General features: G+C 40.2%; 2 protein-coding genes across 4 annotated transcripts in view; one reads left to right on the top strand and one right to left on the bottom strand.

Moving 5' to 3' along the window:
* The window catches only part of OTUD4 (OTU deubiquitinase 4), a 40,789-nt gene extending 26,397 nt beyond the window's left edge, over positions 1-14,392 (top strand). The window contains exons 14-21 of one of the 2 annotated variants that reach the window (XM_059067370.2): positions 1,482-1,644; positions 3,911-4,034; positions 4,335-4,390; positions 4,918-4,992; positions 5,938-6,076; positions 6,580-6,840; positions 7,923-7,963; positions 9,399-14,392. In XM_059067370.2, the coding sequence (XP_058923353.1) occupies positions 1,482-1,644; positions 3,911-4,034; positions 4,335-4,390; positions 4,918-4,992; positions 5,938-6,076; positions 6,580-6,840; positions 7,923-7,963; positions 9,399-10,607 (2,068 nt within the window). In that variant the 3' untranslated portion in view covers positions 10,608-14,392. The remainder of the gene's footprint in view (positions 1-1,481; positions 1,645-3,910; positions 4,035-4,334; positions 4,391-4,917; positions 4,993-5,937; positions 6,077-6,579; positions 6,841-7,922; positions 7,964-9,398) is intronic. The other variant, XM_067035601.1, reaches the window with a different exon arrangement.
* A 4,119-nt stretch (positions 14,393-18,511) lies between these two features.
* ABCE1 (ATP binding cassette subfamily E member 1) overlaps positions 18,512-23,660 on the bottom strand; it is a 34,124-nt gene continuing 28,975 nt past the window's right edge. For both annotated transcript variants that reach the window (XM_059067372.2, XM_067035602.1), the window contains exons 17-18: positions 20,615-20,726; positions 18,512-19,044 (exon numbers count right to left, since the gene is read on the bottom strand). In XM_059067372.2, coding sequence (XP_058923355.1) covers positions 18,997-19,044; positions 20,615-20,726 — 160 coding nt within the window. In that variant the 3' untranslated portion in view covers positions 18,512-18,996. The remainder of the gene's footprint in view (positions 19,045-20,614; positions 20,727-23,660) is intronic.

The following is a 23,660-nucleotide window of genomic DNA, read 5'->3' as shown; positions in this document are numbered from 1 at the left end:
CTAGCTCTTGGGAGTGAGAATGAATTTTACTAGTGTGTTAGATTTAGAGACTGCTGATGGTTGAATATTAAAAGTAAGATTCTAAAAAATTCTAGTCAGAATTTAGAATTTTATAGCTAACACTCCAGTTGATTTAAGTCCGTTAGAATTTATCTTGACTTCATTTCTAATATTTAACACATTAGTTTGGAAATCTCATAGAATAAAAAGAGCAGTGATGTTGGGCGCGGGACCTTCATGAACTCTCGCTTTTTAAATTTCTTTCTCATTGATATTGTCTCTTCCTTTGGGGAAAAGGAAACAAAGTATAACAAAAACCAAGCAGGATTGCCATGCATGCTTCCACTATGCAGGTGCCGAAAATGATAGACGGGTCCGTGCTGCATATTTCCCCTCCCACTAGGCTCAGATAGGAAGGTTCTCTGTGGCGCGTGAGGGTGAGATGTGGGCTTCGGGTGATGGGGTGCGGAGGTTGGGGAGTGTTGACTTTCTGGAGACTCCGGGCACTAGCTGAGTCACCTTTGGAGTCTTTCACCACCAGGGTTTGAGAAGGACTGGTCGAAGGTTGAGGGTCCAGGTTTGCTCCCCTGTTTTTTCCCCTAATACTCTGGGGTTGACCTGTGCCCCATTGGAATTAGGGTGTGATTTGAAGTGGGACTGAGGACATGAAATGGCTGTTCTTTATTTCAGAGGTAGGGGAATCAGATGGTAGCAGTGGGGTCCTTCCCACTCTTTTTAGGGAGCTGCATCTCTTCAGTGTATTTTCCCGGTGGGCTTTGGGTTTTCATTTCCCACTGTTGTATTATTAGACACAGTGTAGAAATAGTATTCATATTGCCTATAATAATTTTAATTCATATAAAAATGCTAGGGTTATGTTTTGGGCTACTAGACTCCATTCATGAATTTTTTTGTCTCCTTCTTTGACCAAAGTTATTGAAATGACAGCAGTCTTATCTGTAGTTAGTATCTAGCCTGGTGCATTTTTTTCTTCTTTTCACCTTTCACCCTCCCTTGGTAGTGTCATTAAAAAGCAGGAAGATGGTCGTGGTGTCTCTTTGAACGTTGTCCTTTACTTAGAACAGAAAATTAGAGTGCTTTTGAGGCCTAAACTAGTAACCTTCCCTTTCCTTTGAAAGAGAATTCTTATGAAAGTATTGGAATATGGCGTAAAGAAAATATACAGTGCTTACATTTATGCCTTCCTGTATCACTTGGAAGTGAGTTATATTTTTATTTTCTTTCCATCCTATTTCAAGTTTGTCTTCTTGACTCTGAAATGTCGTCTAATGCTCCAGGGGCTTCTGCTTCCTAAACATTTATTAATCAGGCAGCTAAAAGTTCTGTAATGTCACAGTGTAGCTAAACTGGTCAGATATTTGAATTGCTCAAAGTGTTGTTTTATATTATTTTAGGTACTCAGTACATTTTGTCTTTTTTTTTTTTTTTTTTTCCCATGACGAGAATGTTTTATTTGACAGGAAACCTGATCGTGAGAGAGCTGAGGATTTTGATGCCACGACTCGAGAATCTAACTATTTCGGCCTCTCTCCAGAAGAGCGCAGAGAGAAGCAAGCTATAGAAGAATCTCGTTTACTCTATGAGATTCAGAACAGGGATGAACAGGCTTTCCCAGCCCTTTCCGTATGTATATAAAAAGGGATTTTTAAAAGTTATCCTTCAGAAGTCTTCCTTAATATAGTTTTTGTATTAAACCACAGTTTTAAATGGTAGACTTATAGTTTTTAAACTGAAAGATACCTTGGTGATTATGCAGCTACCCCTCCTTTTCATCTTCATGAGTAAGATGAGGTCTAAAGATATTTCTAGTTGGTGGCAGAGTTGAGGCAAGTAATAAATTGGTTATCTCACTTTAGTATTTACTTTTTTTAAAAAATTTATTTTATTTTTGGCTGTGTTGGGTCTTTGTTGCTGCACATGGGCTTTCTCTAGTTGCGGCGAGCGGGGGCAACTCTTTGTTTAGGTGCGGTGGCTTCTCTTGTTGCGGAGCACAGGCTCTAGGCACGCAGGCTTCAGTAGTTGTGGCTTGTGGGCTCAGTAGTTGTGGCTCACGAGCTTAGTTGGCTCCACGGCATGTGGGAATCTTCCTGGCCCAGGGCTTGAACCCGTGTCCCCTGCATTGGCAGGCAGATTCTTAACCACTACGCCACCAGGGAAGCCCTAGTATTTTCTTTTGAACCAAAACTCGTTTGTTTTTGCTAGCCAAAACCAGTAACTTTCCCTAAGCAGTAGAGGTTCATGATTCAGTTAACCAGATACATCTGTAAAACCGGGAAACTCTTTTCAGTGTTTCTTATTAAACATACCAGGACAAGATTAACCTAGTACATACAAATAAGAGCTGTTGTTCAGAGTGGTCACTGTTGGAGGTGGTAGTACCTGCAGCCCTGTGGCTTTGCCCTTGCTCCCTGTGTCAGACGCTGGGCTGTGATGGATGCTTCTCTGATGAGACAAGTGTTCCCTACCTTTAAGTTTCTTTCTTCTTTTGGGGGAGTCAGAAGGGAAAAACAGTTCTTGTGTAGAGTGAAGTAAATGCTGTGTGAGGAGGGGTCACTGGCAGCACAGGGCAAGGGTTAGCTACTTGAGTTTGGGGGCACTGGGCGCCCTGTGCCTATGGTCTGAAATATCGTTAAGTGATACCAAATGACCTGTGATGGAGAGTGGTGGTTGGAACACTTGCTGAACAGTGGGTTAAACCAACAAAATGGAATGTTACAGGATGCTACCCAATATATATATCAATATATATGATACACATATAGGCATATATATATATATATACACACACACACACACATATATATATATCGATTTGTATAATATGTATATAGGTATATATTTTTGTACCAGTATAAAACATTAAAGCCCCACACACTCAATTTTTTGTATTCTGGCCTCCATGGGATCCTTCAGAGGTATGAGATGCTCAGTTGAAAACAGCTGACCTGGAACAGTATATCTATAGTTCAGTCTGGCACAGGGATTAGAGTTTAGGAATTACTGGAAGAAGTGCCCAAATTCATATGTGAATTAGGCATGGTCTTTCGTCTCTAGTATATTTATCTCTGTGTGTTTAGAAAATTAAAAACTACAAATCACTTAAGCTTCTACTCACAGCTTTTTGTCCTTTTATCAGTTAGTGAACGGGGAGAAACAACTACTGTAATGTGGGAATAGATTGTGAAATTTTTTGATTGTTAAAATGGGGTCTTTGTACTCATTGTCTTTAAATAGGCATTTGATCCTGTCTTGGACCTGATAGCAACTCAGGTTTGTCTTGTAGAAAACGCCTGCCACAGAGGGCTGAGGTCCTCTTCTCAGCCGTGTGCAGCATTTACTCACTGATGCTAGAAGAGGAGAGACCTTCAGTGGTGATTTAGCTGAGAAGCCAGACTTATTCCAGTCCCCATGTCTCACCAGTTAGAAGTTGGAGCTCACGTGGAGCTTGGGAGATTTGTTGAGTCAGTAGCATGTCAGTGGTACGCGTCCCAGTGCACTGTATCTGCCCGTTTGCACTTGGGTGTTTCTCCCCCACCAAGGGCTGTGGCTCAGCTATGGCTGCTTTTGAAGGCTTTGTGCAGAGAATGGAAGTGTAAGTTGCAAAGTGAAGGTTTGGTAAGGGTGGCTTCCTGAAATATGGGCGTGCGAAGAAGTCTTCGTACTAATTTAGGCCACGCGTCTGATTGCCTTATTAGTAAGCCGGTTGCTATAGAGTATATGATATGAACCCCAGGTCCTGTTTTTTTGTAGTTTGGGAAGTATAAAGGTAGGGCTGTGAATTTTTAGAGTTTTAGTTAGATGTATGAAGAGTAAGGTTAATTAGAAGACTTTGTTCATATATTTGTGAGTAAATCTTTAACCCAAAGTGTTGGGTTTTGTTTATTTTAAGAGCTCAGCAGTCAGCCAGACAGCTTCTCAGAGTAGCAACCCAGGCGTCCAGAGAAAATCATCACATGGAAGCGATAGAAAAGGAAGCAGGCGGAGAATGGACACCGAAGAAAGAAGAGATAAAGGTATGTTATTTCATCATTTGAAAGCGGATGCGAGAGATCTGTTTCTGGCTTAAAGTCAGACATGGGGAAAAGAACTTACTTTTTAAATGATTAAGCAATGTACTGTCACGTCTCACTGTTGTAGAGAAGCATTGACTCAAGCTAAATAAAGCACACTGTGTTATTCTGAAAACTCTATTATCCACCGACTAAACATGGTTCAAATGGTACTTTCGGCTTTCTCTGTCTTCACGTTTTATAGTTGTGTCTTCACACCTAACTTGTGAGTGATGCCGTCTTTTTTATCCTGATCTGTTATAGACTCTGTCCATGGACATACTCCCTTGGATAAAAAGGCCGAGCCAGGCACACTGGAGGTAAACATTTAAAATACTAATTGCATCTCTTTCTTTTTCCTTAACATTGTGATAGTGTAGAAGAAGATGGAGATGACTTCATCATTTTATAACAAAGTGTTAGGGAAGTAGAAAAGCAGAAGAAAATTGAGAAAAAATTACAGTGCTTGAGGAGAATTCACACACAAATTATAACCGTTTCTTCAAGGGTACCTTATGATGACCTATCTGAATTGGTGGAATAGAGTTTAGCTTTCACTTTCCATTACTCTATAGTAGACTGAGATTTTTAAGGGAAAAGTGCTGTTTTGAAACCATGACCCCGATAAAAACTGCCCAGTAGTCTGATGTGATGAAGATGTGGAGGCAAAATCCCCTACTTGTTGGAGCCCAGGTACGATGGAAAAGAGTAGTTTGTCGTCAGAGGGTTCAGGCAGGTGCGGGTAGGGTGAGCTGTAAAGGCGGCCATGGTTACCCCAGAATGTGGGTCTTTGAAATGCAAAAGTATGCTTTTTTTTTTTTTTTTTTTTTTTTTTGTGCTTCCAAAGAATATTAGCAATGATAAGTGTTCAAGAATTACATCACCGTCAAAGAAACTAGAGTGCCCACCTCCTACAGAACAAGTAAGTACATTGTAGCATTTGACACTGATTGCTCCATTCCCTGGGTTTCTTAACTCTTACTGTCATCATTAAAAAACAGAAAATACGGGAAATGGGAGAATTTACTCTATCTAGTATCATAATTTGGAATACAATTATGATTTTTCTCTCATTCTGTTCTTGGTTAGTCTAGAATGTTCTCAAGTTTTAATGGAATGTTATTTTTATAATCACCATTGTCTGGACATAGAAGCCATTCTTCTGAATTGATTTTGAATAAGTTTGTGTCTGGCACCTTGTGTTGCCTTTGTGGTGAGTTGGCTTGAAAATGAGATTTTTGAAGGGAAATTATGAATTTGTTTTATTTCAAAATTTTAAAGAAGCGTTAGACAACTCTGCATGCTTAACAGTTATTTCATAGAAGGGAGGGAATGTAACGATTGAAGAGATTAGAAAAATATACATCTAAAGTGCAATAATACCACCAATTTACAGATTTAATGATGAAGGAACCCGAGTTCTAGCAGGTTGTTTTGGTTCTTGATCATCTAATACAGGAGTAGAGAAGGTTCTTACCCTTTGCCTTTCAGTTAACATCCTTCATGTCAGGTAGAAAGTGTATAGTTTTATGCTAAGTCTTTGTGTGAGGAGCTTCTAAACTCATGAATTTCAGGGTGATTTCAATGATTTTGCTTTCTTTGCCTTAGAAGCATTGTGTTCAAGTTGCGTTGTAGTTTGTTTCTAACCCTGCCAGTGACTTCCGTGACTTTGGTGGGCAGTCAGTCACTGGTTAGGATCACATTTGTTAGTATGGAATTTTCAGCTACTGTGTTGTTTTCTTTCATTTCTAAGACCAGAGAAAGACCATTTATGTAGAAGCCACAGGTGTGTAAAAGGTACCTGTGGTGGTTGAATTAGTGTTAAGCACAATGAACTCTTGTCTTTTTCCACCCCCTCTTCTTGAAGAAGCCAGCAGAACATGTGTGTCTGTCCAATCCAGCTCCCCTTCTAGTGTCTCCAGAGGTACATCTAACTCCTGCCGTGCCTTCTTTACCAGCCACTGTGCCAGCCTGGCCAAGTGAACCTACAACTTTTGGACCAACAGGTTAGATAAAAATTTTAGAAGCTCAGTGAATCAACCAGCAAAAGCCGTCCACGTCTTGAAGTTCTTGAGTGTGGGCTTGACCTCCGGGCAGCAGCGGGTGTGTGGGGCCCCCAGCACCGCTCTGCTTGCGGCTTCCCGTGGTGCTGGTCTGAGGGGCGCCCTCACGGCCTCGGCGGCTGGGTGGGCTCTGGCTGCCCGGTGCTGGCAGCAGTTTTCACCCCCATGGGCCAGCTCTCTGCCAGGCTCCGTGTCTTGTTCCTGAGAGCTGTTATTAGAAGGTACTGACTCAAAGCTTGTGTTCTGGGTGCTTGCTTCCTCCTCTGTGTCCAGGAGCGTTGTCTGGTTGACATTAGCAGTACTTTAGATTGCTTCAACACACACCGTTTTACCAGCTATACAGTTTTATAGCATTTCTTCATCTTTTAGCTTAACATAAACTTATATTTGTAGAGAATTATTTTTACCTCTTTATAGCTTTTGATTCCTTTCCCTTTCTTTTGTAGGTGTCCCTGCTCAAATTCCTGTTTTGTCAGTGACACAGACTCTGACCACGGGGCCTGATTCTGCTGTGTCCCAAGCTCATTTAACACCCTCTCCAGTTCCTGTGTCAATACAGGCCGTTAACCAGCCCTTGATGCCTTTGCCTCAGACACTGAGCCTTTACCAAGACCCACTCTATCCTGGGTTTCCTTGTAACGAGAAGGGAGATCGAGCCATTGCACCACCTTATTCACTGTGTCACACTGGGGAGGACCTGCCTAAAGGTGAGCTCCTTCTCTGAGTTCAAGTTGATTTTATTTATCAAGTACTGATACAGGTTCAGTGAGAAATGTAAGTAGAGGACAGAGGTCATGTTGCTGAGTAAGCCGAAGGACTTGCTTGGGGAGGACAGCAGAGATTTAGCTGTTCGTCTCCTGTTTCAGCTTCTGTTTGATTGGTGTGTGTTTTTATATATTTAGTAATATATAAACTATTATTTATAGCGGCAGCCCCTCCCCTTACTCCCCTACCCCTGTCACTTTTTCAAAAACATTCTGAAACCATTTTGAATTAAATCTTAATAGTGTTACTAACCAGATAACTAAACAGTACAGAGTTTTCACATCAGTGGTTTGGTGTTTGGAACTACTCATATTACTTCATCCATGAAAAAACTGTAGAGGAGAATGAATAGAATACATAATAGCTGTCATTACAGCACTGCATGCAATAGTATATATTTTTTAAGGAATTCTTTTTAAATTCGTCTTTTTTTTTTTTTTTTTAAAGAAAGTTTAGTTTGCAGGATTTCCTATTTGAAAAACTGAAGGAGTAATGTAGTGACTCTCTGTGCTCTTTACTTGGATTTTTGTGGATAATTTTCTTTTATTAGCCAGTGGTTTGATGTTTGTGTCTGTGGGTAACCGGCTAATGTCAAATGAATACCTGAGCTAGTATTCTACTAATCTGGTTAATGATTTAGGTTTATGTTGATTTTTACTCTTACCCCCAACTTTTTCATTTCGTAATATTTTAAACCCCGCAGAGAAGTTGAAAAAGAAATGCAGTGAGCATCTGAGTTTTCTTTGCATAGATTTAAGTTTAGTCATAAAAATCTCAATTTAAGCCATTTTGGGGCATGGATGTTAGACTAGATAAAGCATGTTGAATCTGGAATTACCTTGCAGTAACAGAGTCTGGTTTTGGTTATATTACAATTTTTAATATATGTTTTATATCACAGGCTAGAGAAAAACAATTCAAGTAGGCAAAATTATCCTTAGAACTATGTATCATTTGAGGATAATGAACAAAAGCTTTTTGTGAATATATAATTTTAGTGAGTGATGATGTTACTTATTTTCAGATAAGAACATTCTTCGATTCTTCTTCAATCTTGGTGTAAAGGTATTTATATTTTATCATTTTGAAGTTATTTTAAAGTTCATACTGTTTTAAATTATTACCATTTAAATAATCTTAACTCTTATCCTGTTGGTCAATAACCTGAGGTTTACTAAATCTCATTATTTTAAGAAGTAGCATTTTCAGTGCCATTTAGTTTGGTTTTGGTGGTGATTGAGGCTCCAGTATTTGCTTGCTTTTCCTTTTAATTGGCAGTGGTTGAACCCTGTGAGTATATTTGGGAAACAGCCCAGTGAAAGTGCCCCTCTGAGGGATTAGGTGAGAGGTCTGGGTTTGAAGGTCTGCTCCTGCACTTTCTATCTGTATGGCCCTGGGCAAGTCATCGAGGGTGTCCGAGCCTGGCTGTCTCCATTCATGGAATGGCGATGATGCTCTTCGTCTGTCTGCCTCGGTTGCTTGAAAGGCTGAGAGGAGGCCAGGCCACCCGTGGAAGGTGGAGCTCACCAGCAGAGCGGAGCTCCCTGTGGGAGGTGATCAGCCTGGAGATGGCTTGTCTCAGAAGGAGCTGGAGAGCTCCGTTCTCGTTGGTGCGGTGCTGTCTGCTGTTTTGGATTCGTTTCTGTGGGTTCTAGACTGTTAATACATGAAATGAGGTGCCTTACTGTGTGTGGCCTACGGACCAGTTCATAAAAGGAGACTTGATTAATTTCTCCCTCTGCTGCATTCATGCGTAGTTTATATTTACCTAGTTAAAGTTGGCTGTAGCTGATTGGTTAATTAGCCAGTTGTCTGGTAAATTTTTCTTCGTGTTTTGGTGTTTGGCTGAACCTTTTGCAGGGGAAGGATTTGGAGCATTTCATTTTCGGTATTTATCCTTATCTGACTAGAGGTCTGACTCTCATCCTTGCAGTTGGATTGCTCTGGGATCTCTTCTGACTGTGGAGTCCAAATGTTGGGGGTCACCTACTTCTGTACCAGCGTCTTTACGGTAGAACACGTTTAGACTAGGTAACTAGTTGTCACGGGTCACACATTGAGTTAGTGGTAGAGCCAGAACGTGAGTGAATGCAGGTCAAGCTAAACAGCCAGTGATGGAAAGACCGGAAGTTGGAGGCCCAAGTGCTTGATTGATGGTGGTGGTTGTTGAGATCTGTATCAGCCCAGATGACTTCTGTGCAGTTAGATCTAAAGGATGGAATTAATGATCATGATCATCTGTAGGTGGGTTCATTACTCTGTCTCCTTTCAAACCTCTGTAGCGGGACTTGGAGTTGGTTTCAGGATAGGAACAAGGAATGGAGCCTCATAGCCGGGACTCAATGTTGTAATTCCTTTGCATGTTGCGTATCAGAGTGATCTAGTATTTGGACTGCAGTGTATGGTCTTTGCGGGCATGAGCAGCTTATCCTGAGCCCACTCTGAACTTCTCCCCGCCCCCCGTGTTGTTTATCTGACTGGTTTTCTTTGTGTTTTGTAGGCATACAGTTGCCCTATGTGGGCCCCGCATTCTTACCTGTACCCTCTGCACCAGGCCTACCTGGCAGCCTGCAGGATGTACCCAAAGGTCCCTGTCCCCATGTACCCCCAAAACCCTTGGTTCCAAGAAGCTCCCGCTCAGAATGAGAGTGACTGTGCCTGTGCGGATGCGCACTTCCCCGTGCAGCCCGAGGCCAGCGTTAACGGTCAGATGGCGCAGGCAGAGATCGGGCCGCCGGCGTTTTCTTCGGCCCTGGTTATCCCCCCGCCTCAGGTGTCCGAAAGTCACGCACAGATGTCTTATCAGGCCGACCTGGAATCTGAGAACTCTGGGCAGCTTCTTCACGCTGACTATGAAGAGGCGCTGAGTGGCAAGAACATGTTCCCGCAGCCGTCTTTTGGACCGAACCCATTCTTAGGCCCGGTTCCCATCGCACCTCCTTTCTTCCCTCACGTTTGGTATGGGTACCCTTTTCAGGGATTCATAGAAAACCCAGTTATGAGGCAGAATATTGTTCTGCCCTCCGATGAGAAAGGAGAATTGGATCTGCCCCTGGAAAATCTGGATCTTTCTAAAGAATGTGCTTCGGTTTCTGCAGCAGGCGAGTTTCCCGAGGCTGGAGGTGAAGACACGCGTCCTCTCCCTGAAGCCAGTGTGAGCGAGCCCGAAGGCCGGGCGGAGCCGTCATCCCAGACGCCTAAGGCGGAGCTGGCGCTGGCCCCCGTCCCTCCTGGGGCAGAGGGGAAGGCTCCGCTTCCCACTCAGATCCTAAACAGACAGAGAGAGACTGTGCCTGTTGACCTTGAGCCTAAAAGGACCATTCCGAGTCTGAAAGAAAAGCCAGAAAAAGTGAAAGATGCTAAGACCGCTGCCGACGCGGTCAGCGGGGCCAGCTCTGTGGACAGCAGGGTGCCGAGACCAAAAGAAGAGAGCTCAGAGGATGAAAGCGAGGTGTCTGACATCCTGAGGAGTGGTCGATCCAAGCAGTTCTATAATCAGACTTACGGAGGCAGGAAGTACAAAAGCGATTGGGGCTATTCTGGTAGGGGGGGCTACCCTCACGCGAGGGGGGAGGAGTCCTGGAAAGGGCAGCCAAGCAGGAGCCGAGATGAAGGCTACCAGTACCACCGCAATGCCAGAGGACGGCCCTATCGGGGGGATAGGAGGAGGTCGGGGGTGGGAGACGGCCATCGGGGACAGCACACTTGATGGTGTGGCTGCGGCGTTTTAGAGCAGAAGCCCTGTCTTAGGTGGAATGTTTCTGAAGTCTTCTAGAAAAAATACATTAAAGTAAAAACCCAAATTGGAACTCTCTCTTCCCCTCCCCCCTTTACCCTCCCTCTCATTCTGGACAGGAGATTTTGGATATGCGTTTAAGGGGCAGGTGAATTCCTGGTGTTGCCATTTTTCTTCATTCACAATCTGTCTATCGGGTGACTGCCCCCATAAAAAGTAAGAAATAAGTTTGTTAAAGTATTTTTTATAAACAGCTTAATATGAAACATTATAGATTTAGTGTTTGATTTTTTTCCCTTATATAAGTTTAATTTTCAAATGTTGGAAATGTGTGCTTTATAGTGTTTACTAAAGTGACAAAATACATCATTTGACACACTATAGATTCCAAAACATAACATTGCACCAAATAGAAATGTATATTTTATTATGCAATGCCTTAGTCATAAACTGGGCTCAAACAATTCTTAGCCTAAAACACTGTTGTCTTTTGAAATGCTTCCAACCCAAAGGCCTTTCATCTCAATATCTGTCAAACTTGAATAATGTCTTCTCTTTAATATTACACATAAGGCAGCCTATTAACCTGTGTCTTAGAAATGTTGTATATAGTTCTTTTAATATTCATAGGGTATATTTTTGAATTTTGGTGAGTATTTGTTGAACTTGAGATTGCATACAAGAATAGATGTTTAAGAAATAATAGGAAATCTAATGAAATGGCTGTTCCCACCAAGAATTCTTAGCACTGGTGTAAATATCATGGTGCCTACTCGAAAGAAATGTAGATGCTATGCATTTTGAAAATAATCTGCATCTGTTAAAACTGCAGAAGTTTTTTAATGCCACTTTAACACTAATGCACTGACAGATTTAAATATTTTGTGAGAAGAAATGTTAAAAATTTTTAGCTTGACAGGTTTCTATAGAGTTACTGTGTTTCATTTTTCCCTTTGCGCCACCCTCAGTTATGTGTATCACTTTACATTTGCATGTTCAATTTGTCACGGCTGGAACTATAGTACAAAAAAGGATGATTGTGACTTTGAGTTCTTCTCTAGAGGATGCTGCTAGACAGTGGATTTGTTTGCATTTAGTAGCTTGTCACCCCTTCGGTAACATGTCTCTGATTCTGTTTCCTTCCAGTCTCTTGCAGTATTCACTAGACTTTCCCTTTGCATGTTGCACTCAGTTCCCATTTGGAGATTTGATTCTCTGAATTAACACAGTATTCATTCATCTGTGTTACTATGTAAAAATAACTGTAGCTTATATTTCTTATTTGTACATACCAATGTGAATTCTACCCTTTTTTATGTTCTGCTTTGATCAGGAAGTTTTGAGTGCTATGCAAATAATGTAATTTCTCTTTGCATGCCATGTGTAATATACCTAGCCAAAAGTAGATTTTTTTTTTTAAAGCAATTACTTTAAAAGCAGATAAAATTCACTTGAATTTGACAAACTGAAGCAGATGAGTTTTCTGGATTCTCTGATAACCTACGGGAATGTTTGGATGCCAGCTAGGCTCAGTGAATCTCCACTGTACTGTAATAATGGTTATTTACCTCTGTGTTGTTTTAATTACCTAATGTCTTTGTAACTGCTGATTTGAGTAGTGATTAGTGTGTAGATGTTTTGTAACATAGGATTTTAGAGAGCACTTTGAAAGATAACATTTTATTATGATGGTGCTAGGTAAAAATTTGTAAAGACTGGGATAGTTGTGTGGAAAAGAAAAAAATTCTTGAGAGAACCTGTTGAAAGGTATTTCTGTTGTCACCTTCTGAGCTAGAACAACTGGGGAAGGTACTGCTTAAGCAATTTTTTTCTTGGTTAACATCAACAGTTGTTAGGGAATGAGAAGAAGAGAGGGTCCTCCACTTTCAGCTCATGCTTGTATATGTAGGATTAGCTTACCTGATAATTTTAATGAAAATTACGTTAGATATAATGACCAGATTTAAAAGTTCAGTGTAAGTTTGATCTCAGGAGTCCAAAAGAAATCGCTACTTCCTGTGTCCTTTGTTTTATTGACTGGGATTTGATCGTCCCAGTTTCTTCTCGAAATGTTTAAAAATTGGATAGGAAAGAATACTGTTTATTTCTTCACTGTCACTCTGTCTTACCTCAGTTGAGTAACAGAATACTCTATAGTTCCTGAAGGACATGCCTATTTGCTTCCTGTTTCCCATACTTACCTCCAGGACATGATGGAAACAGTGCTGAAAGAGAACTTTAGCAGTTGGTACTTTACTCAGTGACGTCACCTCTGGAATAAAAGAACTCTGACTTTTGATTATTAGTTTAAAAATTATCTGTCTTTACGTGAAGGTCAGTTTTATTTTTTTCCTGTAGGTTTGTTATCAATATATTAGTCCAGGGGTTTTGCCTTATGCTGAGGTCACACTAGGGCCAAGCAAGCTTTTTTGTCTTCCTTCGTTTTAACTGAGTCATATGGTATGTTGACACGAGATAAAATGTTTCAGAGAAAAGCAGAAGCTTAGAAGTGAGAATCATTTGTATTTTGAGTTGGAAATTATGGAACTTACTCTATTACGATACACATTTTGAAGAACAAATGTTTAGAATGACCAAAGCTCACCTGTTCTCTTCATTTTAGTTGCTTTTGCTAAACTTGATTCCAGCCCCTTTCCTTTTAGCTTTGTGTACGTTTCTCTTCCTCATTTCCCCTCAGATAAATCTTCAGTTCTTGCTCCACGTACCCGTTGGTGGCAGGATGCTAGCCTCTGTGTAGTCCTCATCCTGTTTCCTGGTAACCTGTATGTTCATTTTCATGGCTGACCTAAGCTCAGACCCTGCCTTGGCCTGGCAGGAGTAGGTTTCCCCTACGGATACATTATCGTATTTGATGCAGACTGTATATATTCTTGCAGTGTGTTTCCTTTGTGACTCAAGGTTGAATAATAATGCCTGTGAACTGCAAACCTATGATTGACTTGGTGCAATAAAGTTCCTTTCTAACCACTTCTGGTTTAGAAAGCATTCAGCCATCCTAGAAACTAGCAATATTTATTTATGCCTCATTTATTTTACCTTAGTCTTTCACTTATGGGTACTAAGCAAGGTCCATTTTAGTGTAGCTGAAGAGACTACATATTTGCATATTTGGCTACACTGTTTGTTTACTGTATTTTGCTTCCTGTTTAATGTCTAAATGCTATTGTGTTGTTTCCAATCTTAATGGCTCAGTTCCAGTATATCAGTTTCAAAGAACTAAGGTTTTGCTACTAGTGGCAGCCACTTAACTCTCCCACTAATTGGGATTTCCCACTAATTTAGGTTTTTTTCTCCCCTAAAATAATCCTACAAGAGGGGTGGGTGCATGTCTTAATGCTGGGAAACAGCGGCTTTGGGGTTGAATTTACTTGAATGGATTAAAAATTGCATTGTTACAGAGCTAGAAAAAAATTTATGTATGAAAAATGATAATAGCCTTACACTGAGTACAAATAATACTTAAAGCATGTGAAGATGTGATCATTTGTGATGTTACTTGTAAAAAAAAAAAAGTATATATACATCTTTTGAAGTGTTGAAAGGAAAATAGTACTTTATATTCTTTATCATATCACTTTTTGTAAGTGTTGAATATATTCCTGTTTATTTTTCTATGTTCTGTTTTGTAGCCTTAAGAAGTGTTTCAAACATATCTGAATGTATAAAATAAGAGTAAATGCCCTACATGGTGTGATGCTGCATTATATATAAAACTGTGTGCATATATTAAATTTTGTCTCTTGATTCTGCTTGTGATTCTTTGGTTCTAGGGCTTTAACCAAGTAATATATAGCATATAAATCTTAAGAGGAGTTTTAAGTAAACTCCTAAAATTGAGTTGTTTGCCATGGTTTTTACCCAGTCAGAAAATCTAGTGTGTGTGCAGTTAAACACCACCCCGGGGTTTTATCATCTGTGAGGTAAGTGCTGTCCTTTTCCCTACGTTACATATATAATAAAACGGGGGTCACGCAACTAGTAAGTGGTAGAATTTGGATTTGAACCTAGCTCTGAGTGGTTTGAGAGCTAGTCCTGTCATTTTTCTCAGCAGTCATTAAATGAAATGGGGATGTGTAGACTATCTAAGAATAATTTATAGATTAAATGACTGAGTTTTCTTAAATAAAACACTTTGCAAGTTTTATTTGAAAACTGAGGTAGCAAGTATACTTAAATACTTTGAAAACCCAAGTTTCTTAAAGGCTGTATTTCTTCATTAAATCAAGTCGCCTAAGAATATAGCTAGTCAATACTCATTTAACCTACTATGGACTTTCTCATGTTAGACTGGCTTTCTCAGGAAGCAGAGCCTGAAACAGGCTTCATTCAGCACAGGGTTTGAGAGAGAGGGGACTTAGGGGCAGGGGCAGCAAGCTGGGAAGGGGGATCCCAAGTCCTATAGGCCAGTTTGGGGCTGCCTGAGGTGGTGAGTGGACTATCACAGAAGCTTGCAGGGATCAGAGGGAGAAAGGAAGGAGGAAAAGGGGGAAGCATTTCTGTTGGCCGTGTTGAGTGCCAGCACCTCTTCCCACGGAGCTGAGGAGGAAGCAAGCAAGTGTTGATGCTGGTTGAAGCCCTTGCAGAACTGGCCACTCGATGTGGATGGATAAGAAGGTGAGACGGGCTGACCAGTGGGCCACAAGAAGTGTCCCATGCCGGGCTTCTTTAAAAGTTTTCAGTGAAAAGCAGAATGGTCTGCTTTTTCATTTTGTTTTACTTTCACTTGGTGACTCAAGTGCAGGTCTAGGGAATGAGAATGTAAACTGCAAAAGAGAAAGTAAACACTTCCCTTCACAGACTGTAATTTATAAGCTTTTCCAAAAGTGAATCACGCACTCCTCAGAATAGTGAAGCTACAGTTGTTGGTATAAACATCAAATTTAAGAGTTTTCTAGATCCTCCGAGTTCAAATAATTCTGTGTAGTAAGCTAGTTTCACTTTTAAAAAATAAATTTATCTTTGGCTACGTTGGGTGTTCGTTGCTGCGCACGGGCTTTCTCTAGTTGCGGTGAGCAGGGTCTACTCTTCGTTGCAGTGTGCGGGCTTCTCATTGCCGTGGCTTCCCTTGTGGAGCACGGGCTCTAGGAGTGCAGGCTCAGTAGTTGTGGCCCATGGGCTTATTAGTTGCTCCATGGCACGGGGGATCTTCTTGGACCAGGGCTCCAATCCGTGTCCCCTGCCTGGGCAGGTGGATTCTTAACCACTGCGCCACCAGGGAAGTCCACGAGTTTCTTTTAAATGAAAACCTTGGTTTTGGATTAAACGTCTTTGGGTAGGGTAAGGAAGTAATGCCATGCCTATCTAGGGATGTGCCTGTTACCGTGTAACTTAGTTTTTTGCAATTTTCTAAGATATGTTCAGAAATCAGGGGGCACAGACGTGAAGTGACACTAACGCTCTGCTCCACGAGAAGGGACGGATGGTCATGGTTGCCAGTCTCTAGCTGAAAACTTGTAGATACGGGAGACAGACTTGGGCACATGCAGGGTTGGGAGCTGGAACTATCCACTACAACCTGCCTGTAGTATCCTTTCCTCTCACTAAGCTCTTCAGTGCACATGCTGACTTGTCTCTGACCTGTTTTCTGGTTCACATGGATTTTCTTACCATTTTTATCATTATAGGTGTTCCTTTCCCTGGGAGCTGCCTCCTTCATGTAGCCCCTTCTGACTCTCCCACCCAGAACTATTTCTCTTCTGAACCATGTGGTGCTCGTAATACACCAGGCACTGGGGTTGAGGGCTTAACATATGTGTATCTAAATGAATGAGTGAAATTAAAGAACCAACTAAGAAGTTATCCATCCTTTCTACAGAAACACTGAACCTCTATGGTGAGTAGATTCATTCCTTCAATACAGTAGGCAAACTACGCGCCAGACACCAAACTGCACATTGAATCTGTAAGCAAGAGAGAAAGCACTGGATGACTTCAAGATGTTATGGTGTAAAATTAGGTTAACTTAAATTACATAGGTACACTTTTTGTAAACACTGCTGCACACTAGGTTGACTATAATTTATATGTACAAAATTTAAATTCAAAAGGTAATGGGTATATATGTCTCCTTTATTCCCTGTTCTTAACCATAAAGTTATCCTTCCCAAAAGCATTAACTTTCTTGAGTATCCTTTTGTGTATTTTAGTGTTTTGTCTATTTTCATATAAACAGTGGTGTATTATAATAAATTATGTTGCACCATGCTTTTTTGCTTAGAGATTTTTTCTAATCAGGATATACTGAGCAGTCTCATTCTTTTCAATAGCTAACATCTGCATTCATGTATTTGAGTTGGTAACAGATTTTATAAAAAAACCCTTTTTCTTGTGTTAACAATTTTAAGTCCTTTTCTACTATACAAAATTTTAAGTAACATGTAAATCTGTTTTAAAATTTTCATTTACATGAAAAATAATACAATCGATACATATTTTATCAGCAATAAGTAAAAAGAACTGCTCTTATAATACAAATATTTTAAGGACATAATACAGAATCAGTAAATAAAAACAGCTTTTGTCTTACTTTATTCAATACATTTGAAATAATGATTCACAAATTTAACCTATCTTTAAAAATAAGCAATACTTATTTTAGTATAATCCCATTTATGTACAAAACAAACCCTTTACATATTCACAGTTAAGTGCACAGAAAAAAAGCATGAGAGGATATATATTATTAAACATAAACACTGGTAACATTTGGGAGGGTAAAATAACGGGAAATCATAACTCTTCCATATATTTCTGTAATATGTGAAAATTTCACAATAAACATGTATTTATGGATTACTCAGATAAAGCAATATTTTTAAAGGCCTAATGGGGCTTAGTTAAACCATACTTTCTATCCACTGTTTGCATATTAATTAAAGCTTCTGTTGTTTCAAGAAGCTCTAAAAGTTTGTTCAATAATTTCTAATTTTCCTAAACTCTTTTCCTCACTTGTAGTGTAAGTTAGTTCCAGCTCAGCGCATTAGGCAGAAGTATAATTGAAAGTGGTTTCACACTACAGGTATCCCACTGTTCAAGAAATTTGGATAAGTCTTCAGAAATCCTGCTACACACTATCCAAAACTAAGAAAAAAAGTCAAATAGATAATATCCTTTATATCCAAACCTGGAAATGAATATATTTGGTACCAAGGGATACTCTATTGCTATTTGGGGACCGATTTGAGTTAATGTGGCCTTCAGGTAAGTGGCTCACAGTCCTTGCTTGGCTGCCCATCAGAAATCTGTGGAAGTTTAAAAATACACAGATGCTTAGGGACCAACTCTAAAGATTTTGAACCTGTACTGTGTTTTTAAGGGAAACAAATATTCTTTAAAATGCTTTTCCCAAAATCTTGATCAGTGATTACATAAAGGTTTTTTGGGTTTTTTTTGCAGTATGTGGGCCTCTCTCACTGCTGTGGCCTCTCCTGTTGCAGAGCACAGGCTCCGGACGCACAGGCTCAGCGGCCACGGCTCACGGGCCCAGCCACTCCACGGCATGTGGGATCTTCCCGGACCGGGGCATGAACCCACGTCCCCTGCATCGGCAGGCGGACTCTCAACCACTGTGCCACCAGGGAAGCCCTACATAAAGGTATGTTTATAGAATGACATCACCTTGAGAATAATTACAGAATATAGGATCTTATGAAATGCTACATCTAATTCAGAGTAAAGTTAGGATGTTTTTTTTGGGGGGTGGTGTTGAAATGATTTTCTTGCTGAAGATATTCAAAAGCACCAAAAACATTGTCAACAATGCTTAAGTTGATAATAGTCTTTTCCCAGTAGTGGTGTTCTGTAGTAGATAATCTTCCTTTGAAAGTCTAAACACATTGACAATTTAATGCAAAGACTGAAAACAAAAATATATAATCCTGATGTTTATTTATCAAATTTCATCAGTGGCATCATCGACCGGCTTGTAAAATAAGGGCAGTTTCATTATAGTGGCATACTTGGCAAACCATGTAAGTAGAGAAACCTTTTTCAAGATTTTTAAAAGGGGACAACACCGCTCAGCACTTGGTACCTGAACATACAATACACGCACTGACTATCTTCCCATACATCATGAAAACTTGGAGGTAATTTGTACAGCCTGAAATGTCTTCATTTTAAAATGTTATGCACAAAAAGGGCCTTATAACCAAGAATAGGAAAGTGGCATCTGCTGTATTCAGACTACAATTTAAAACACAACTGGCTTTATGTTACAGTAAGTAAATTATACTTCAATCTCCAGAGCATGTGGGGCATAAAACCTGATCTAAGTTTTATATGACAAAAATCCCAATAAATGTTTCTTTTAATAAATGGCTTATCGATACTCAGATTCACTCTAATCATCCAAGAAAAAGTAGTTTCCACTCTTCTTTTGTTCTACATCCTAAAAAATAAAATAGAGAAGCAACAAAAGTCAACACCATTCTCCTATATGTAAGGGTAGGGTAGACTTTCTCACCTGCAGAATTACTTAGCAGTGTTTATAAGTGTCTATACAACCTCCTCTGCACTCACTGGCTGCTTCTGGATATGCCTGGTTCCACTACTTAAAGGCAAGATTACTACCTCTGCTACCCATCCCTACTGCCTGGACACCTTCCTGCTGCACACCTCACACAAAATTCCTTTACATAAAATAAACATAAAATTTTGTTATATAAAATATTGTTTCCAGAAAAACTATTAAATTCCATTTTCATCCTTTTAACTTTAAGCTTCTGGTAAAAAGGTAACACTGTCAGTTTGAGAACTGCCTATTACACAAAAAGTATATAAAAATAATGTTTCCCAGCACTGTTTACAGACTGGCCAGTAATGATCCATCTACCTACTTGCCTAGCTGCTTGCTCCCTTATTAGGATTGAGGTATGACTGTCTAGGATGAGTGGATATAGAGAAAATGGTAAGTGTACCTGGGGACTGAACTAAGTCTCTACCCAAGAAAACAACAACACAAAGTGTTTGTAATGCTTCAGAAGAAATTCTTATGACAATTAAGCTGTGCATATTAAGTGTTCTAACATTTTGTTCCTCTCTTCTGCTTAATATGCTTTTCAAAACTGAGAAAACTCTTCAAATTTAATTTAAAACTTGCCATTTCATTATACTGGCCAGAGAGTAAACATTTATAAACAAAATATATAGTGAAGGCTAAAGGCATCCAGATATTATGTAAGGTGCTTAAGAATACATGATGTGCACCATGTCTCTGCCTTTTAAGAGGTCACATTTTAGTAGTGAAGCTAGAGGAGTACAAATATGAAAGGACAGGTATGTGTAACATACTTCTAAACTTCTAAGTATTAAGGACGATGGCTAGAGGGCCATGAAATGTAAGCAGCATGTTAAAGAGGCACTGCAGGGATACCAGAAACACAGAAATGCTTTTTTAGCATTCATTTTTCTTTTTTTGAAAAATGAAGAAATGACTGCTTTCTAAAAACCATATTTCACAGACTATATCAAGTGTAGGGTGCAAAATTATTTTACATACTACAAAGAAAAAAAAAACCACTGCCAGTTTAACTGACAAAATGTTTTTTCATGTTTAGAATTTAATGCGCATTGAAGAAGTTTGTTTAGACTCTTAAAATATGCATTTTAATCATGTTGTTCTTCTGTGTGCACAAAAAGAAAATGTGTAAGAAATATTGATTAAGGTATTTGTAAAAACTTCTGTTTCAAGTGTAATCTTTCTGAAGATATTAAATGGCAAACTCAACACAAGCAGTACAACAGTGGGTGCAACTCAGACAATGCAGCAATGGCAGCTGCATCACAATTGCTGCCTATCAGACTGAAGTATGCCATCAGATACTAAAATGTGAAAAACATGAATCTTAGAATTAATGAAATGACATAGATTTTAATGACACAGCCTTCAATTTAAAATATGCTCTTCAATTATTTACACTGAGAGGTTATCCGTTATTTAAGGTAATTTTTCTACATACCTTAATTGAATTGAGTTTGTTTATTCTTGGCCTATAGTTGTTTGGATCTCTTCTGAATGTAATTTCAAGCTGAGACAAAAATTTATTCATACCAGCCAAAAGGGTTTGAGGACTAGGGGAAAAATAAAATCTATCAGTTGTGGTTGAATTTTACCCCCCCACCCCCAGTTTAATTACTTTTTTAGGATGAAGAGTATTACGAATCACTGTTCCTTCTAATTCCCCAATCATAAGTCATCTGGATAAATAGTATAGTCACAGTACATTATAAAATCTATATTCAGAAATGTCTGCTTAGACTATGTAGTTTGTTTGGCTATATTTTTATGCAAAACAAACACAGTTTAAAGTGTTAAAGTCAGCGAGAAGTACTGCTTTAGAAAAATGATTTGACTGAAGAATTTCAAATCTAAGATATTTAGGGGAGAAAATAATTTAACAGAAAAAGTAATATTTATGTTAGAAATCTGGCACAAAGCAATATGTACAACATAATGGTGTTTAGTAATAAGACCTTTTAAAATTTCTATACTTTACTCATCTTTTCTCACCCAAACTAGTTCTTAAATCATGTTAAGTCGTATCATACATGTGGAACATTTTAAGCATTTTGTAAATACAAAGGGAGGATCACTATTTGAATAGCTTTATATAGTCTAAGAAATTTCCCTAACTCTCAAAGAAGTTATGTTATTTTCAGTAACTGATACATAAATTTTAAATAGAAAAAAAAAAGGGAATTCTAAGAAGCTTAGTTACTTCTATTCCTTGGATGAATTATTCAAATAGCAAATCCATTCCTCCCTAAACCAGGAAACATTATGTTGGAATCACATGAACTTGCTCTTTTTACAGGTCAAATGGCTGAATATCAGGAATTTCATACAGTTCAACCTAATAAGGTTTCAGCATTGAAAGTGTAAAAAACTTCTCATAAGAAAAATTTCTCATAAACTAATGTGAAAGTTCTTTACATTACAAGTACTCTCAATCAAGCCAATAAGGAAAAATGAGAGAAAAAAGGGGACGGAGGAGGTAAAATCATTCATTTTTAACTCTGCTGTACATTAATACCAGATATTTGGGGTGTAGTGAGCTTTACCACTAGCAGTGTAAATTGGGCAAATCATGCATCCAAATAATGAAACAGACAAAACTGAACCTGAAAGAGAAGGTGAGGGGCCCAAAGCTCCACATACTTATTCCCCTGGGTCAGGAGTTCTATACCATAGTCTAAAAACCACTATTCTACCCAGGGCCATCCGGTACTGAATATGAGTAATCTTGGGAGTTACAAAATCATTTAGAATTTCTGGTTATCTCTTTCCTTATTAAAAATTAAAACAGTATGAATAATGTCTATACATTGATTGGAAAATTTAAAATAATTTTCTGGGGAGATTCAAGATGGCAGAGAGTAGGTGGACATGGAGTTGATCTCTCTCCACAGATGCATCAGGAATACATCTACAGATGCAACAATTCTCAAAGAACACCAGCCAAAAACTAGCAGAAGACCCTGGACGCCAGAAAGGAGTATAAAGATCCCTGCATAACTGGGTAGGATGGAGAAAAAGAAGGGAGAAGAAGAGGAAGCTGGATGGGACTGCACCCTGGGGCGGGGGAACTGAAGGAGAGATTCCCGAATTTGGGGAAACCCCCACTCTGACGGGGAAATTGATTAGGACAGAAGGGAAGCATCTGAGGCTGTTGGAAGAGGGTGAAGCTGCTGATCCGTAGCAGACAGGACAGAGTAAGAAATACACAGATGGTCCCGTACAGTGGCCCTACATGACCCAGACTGGGACGCGTGTTCACAGGTGTGCAAAGGGGCTGGGAGCTGGTGTGTGGGGATTGGAGAACAGGCCCAGAGTGACAAGTGCTGTTGGCTGTGGAAAGACGACTGTGGGGATGGGAAGGAGGAAATCCGCAGCAGGGAATGACTATGGAGGAAGCCTGCACTGCCATGGAAGCAGGGCGCTACTGCTGAGTTCCACACAGGGCAAGGAGCCACTATTGTAACCACTCTCTCCCCACATGTCGCCACCTGCCAACGACAATGGAAGAAGCCTGCTCAGGGCTGGCTCTTGTGTGCTGGCTGCTGAGACATAAAAAAGCCCCCTCAGAGCTGGCCCTCACGTGCTGGCTGCAGGGCAATTAAAAAAAACCACCACCACCCTCTCAGGGCTGGCCCTTACATGCCTGCTGCCAGGTGCCGGAAAAACCCCAGCCAGGGCCGGCCCTCACGTGCCTTACACTGGGAGCTGGAAAGGCCCTCATTCAGGCCATATCACTTGCACCCATGGCTGCCAGCTCCCCTGTGCATTTGGAGCTGCTGGGGCTCCAAATGCAGATCCAAGCAGTCATACCACCTCTGCACCCGGTCCTCACAGGGCCAGGCCCAAGAGCTCCAAGGCAGCCTCAGGACCAGACTCCTGTGGGCGGACCACACGCAGAGGTGGGGACAAAATCAAAGCCGAACCCCAGGGACGGGGCGACTAAGGACGAGGATGGAAAATCTTTCCACTGGCAGCACAAGATGCAGATTAAATCCCCACGATCAGCTAGGAAGACCCTGGGTCTATGGGACATCTGAGTAGACAATGAGTGTTCCCACAAATGAGAACAGTCCAGCTCTGGCAGCTGTGGACTTTGGGGACAGCACATGTGGGAATTGGGCCACATCAGAGTCGGAGGGGTCCCCACAGGGCCCACAGCAGGTCCAGAGACTAGCCCGGAGGCAGAGGAGTGGCTCCTGGGGAGGTGGAGGGGTGGCTGTGGCTCACGGCATGTGCAAGGACCCTCACAGCGGAGACCCCAGGGAAACGTAATTATTACTATTAATTTTATTATGTTTTGATTCATTCTGTTGTTGGTTCTAGCTTCTTTTTTTTGTCTTTGGCTTGTTTTACTTTCTTTTTTTGTTTTAGATTTTTATTTAGTCTTTTGGGATCTCTTAACATATTTTAATCTTTTTTTGGCATATATTTGTATTTTTACTTTGCTTTTCTGTTGTTGTGTTCTTGTCCCCAATTTTTTTTCTTCT

Source organism: Kogia breviceps, chromosome 6, assembly GCF_026419965.1.
Source record: "Kogia breviceps isolate mKogBre1 chromosome 6, mKogBre1 haplotype 1, whole genome shotgun sequence".
Taxonomy (NCBI): domain Eukaryota; kingdom Metazoa; phylum Chordata; class Mammalia; order Artiodactyla; family Physeteridae; genus Kogia; species Kogia breviceps.
This window is presented reverse-complemented; position numbering and strand designations above follow the sequence as displayed.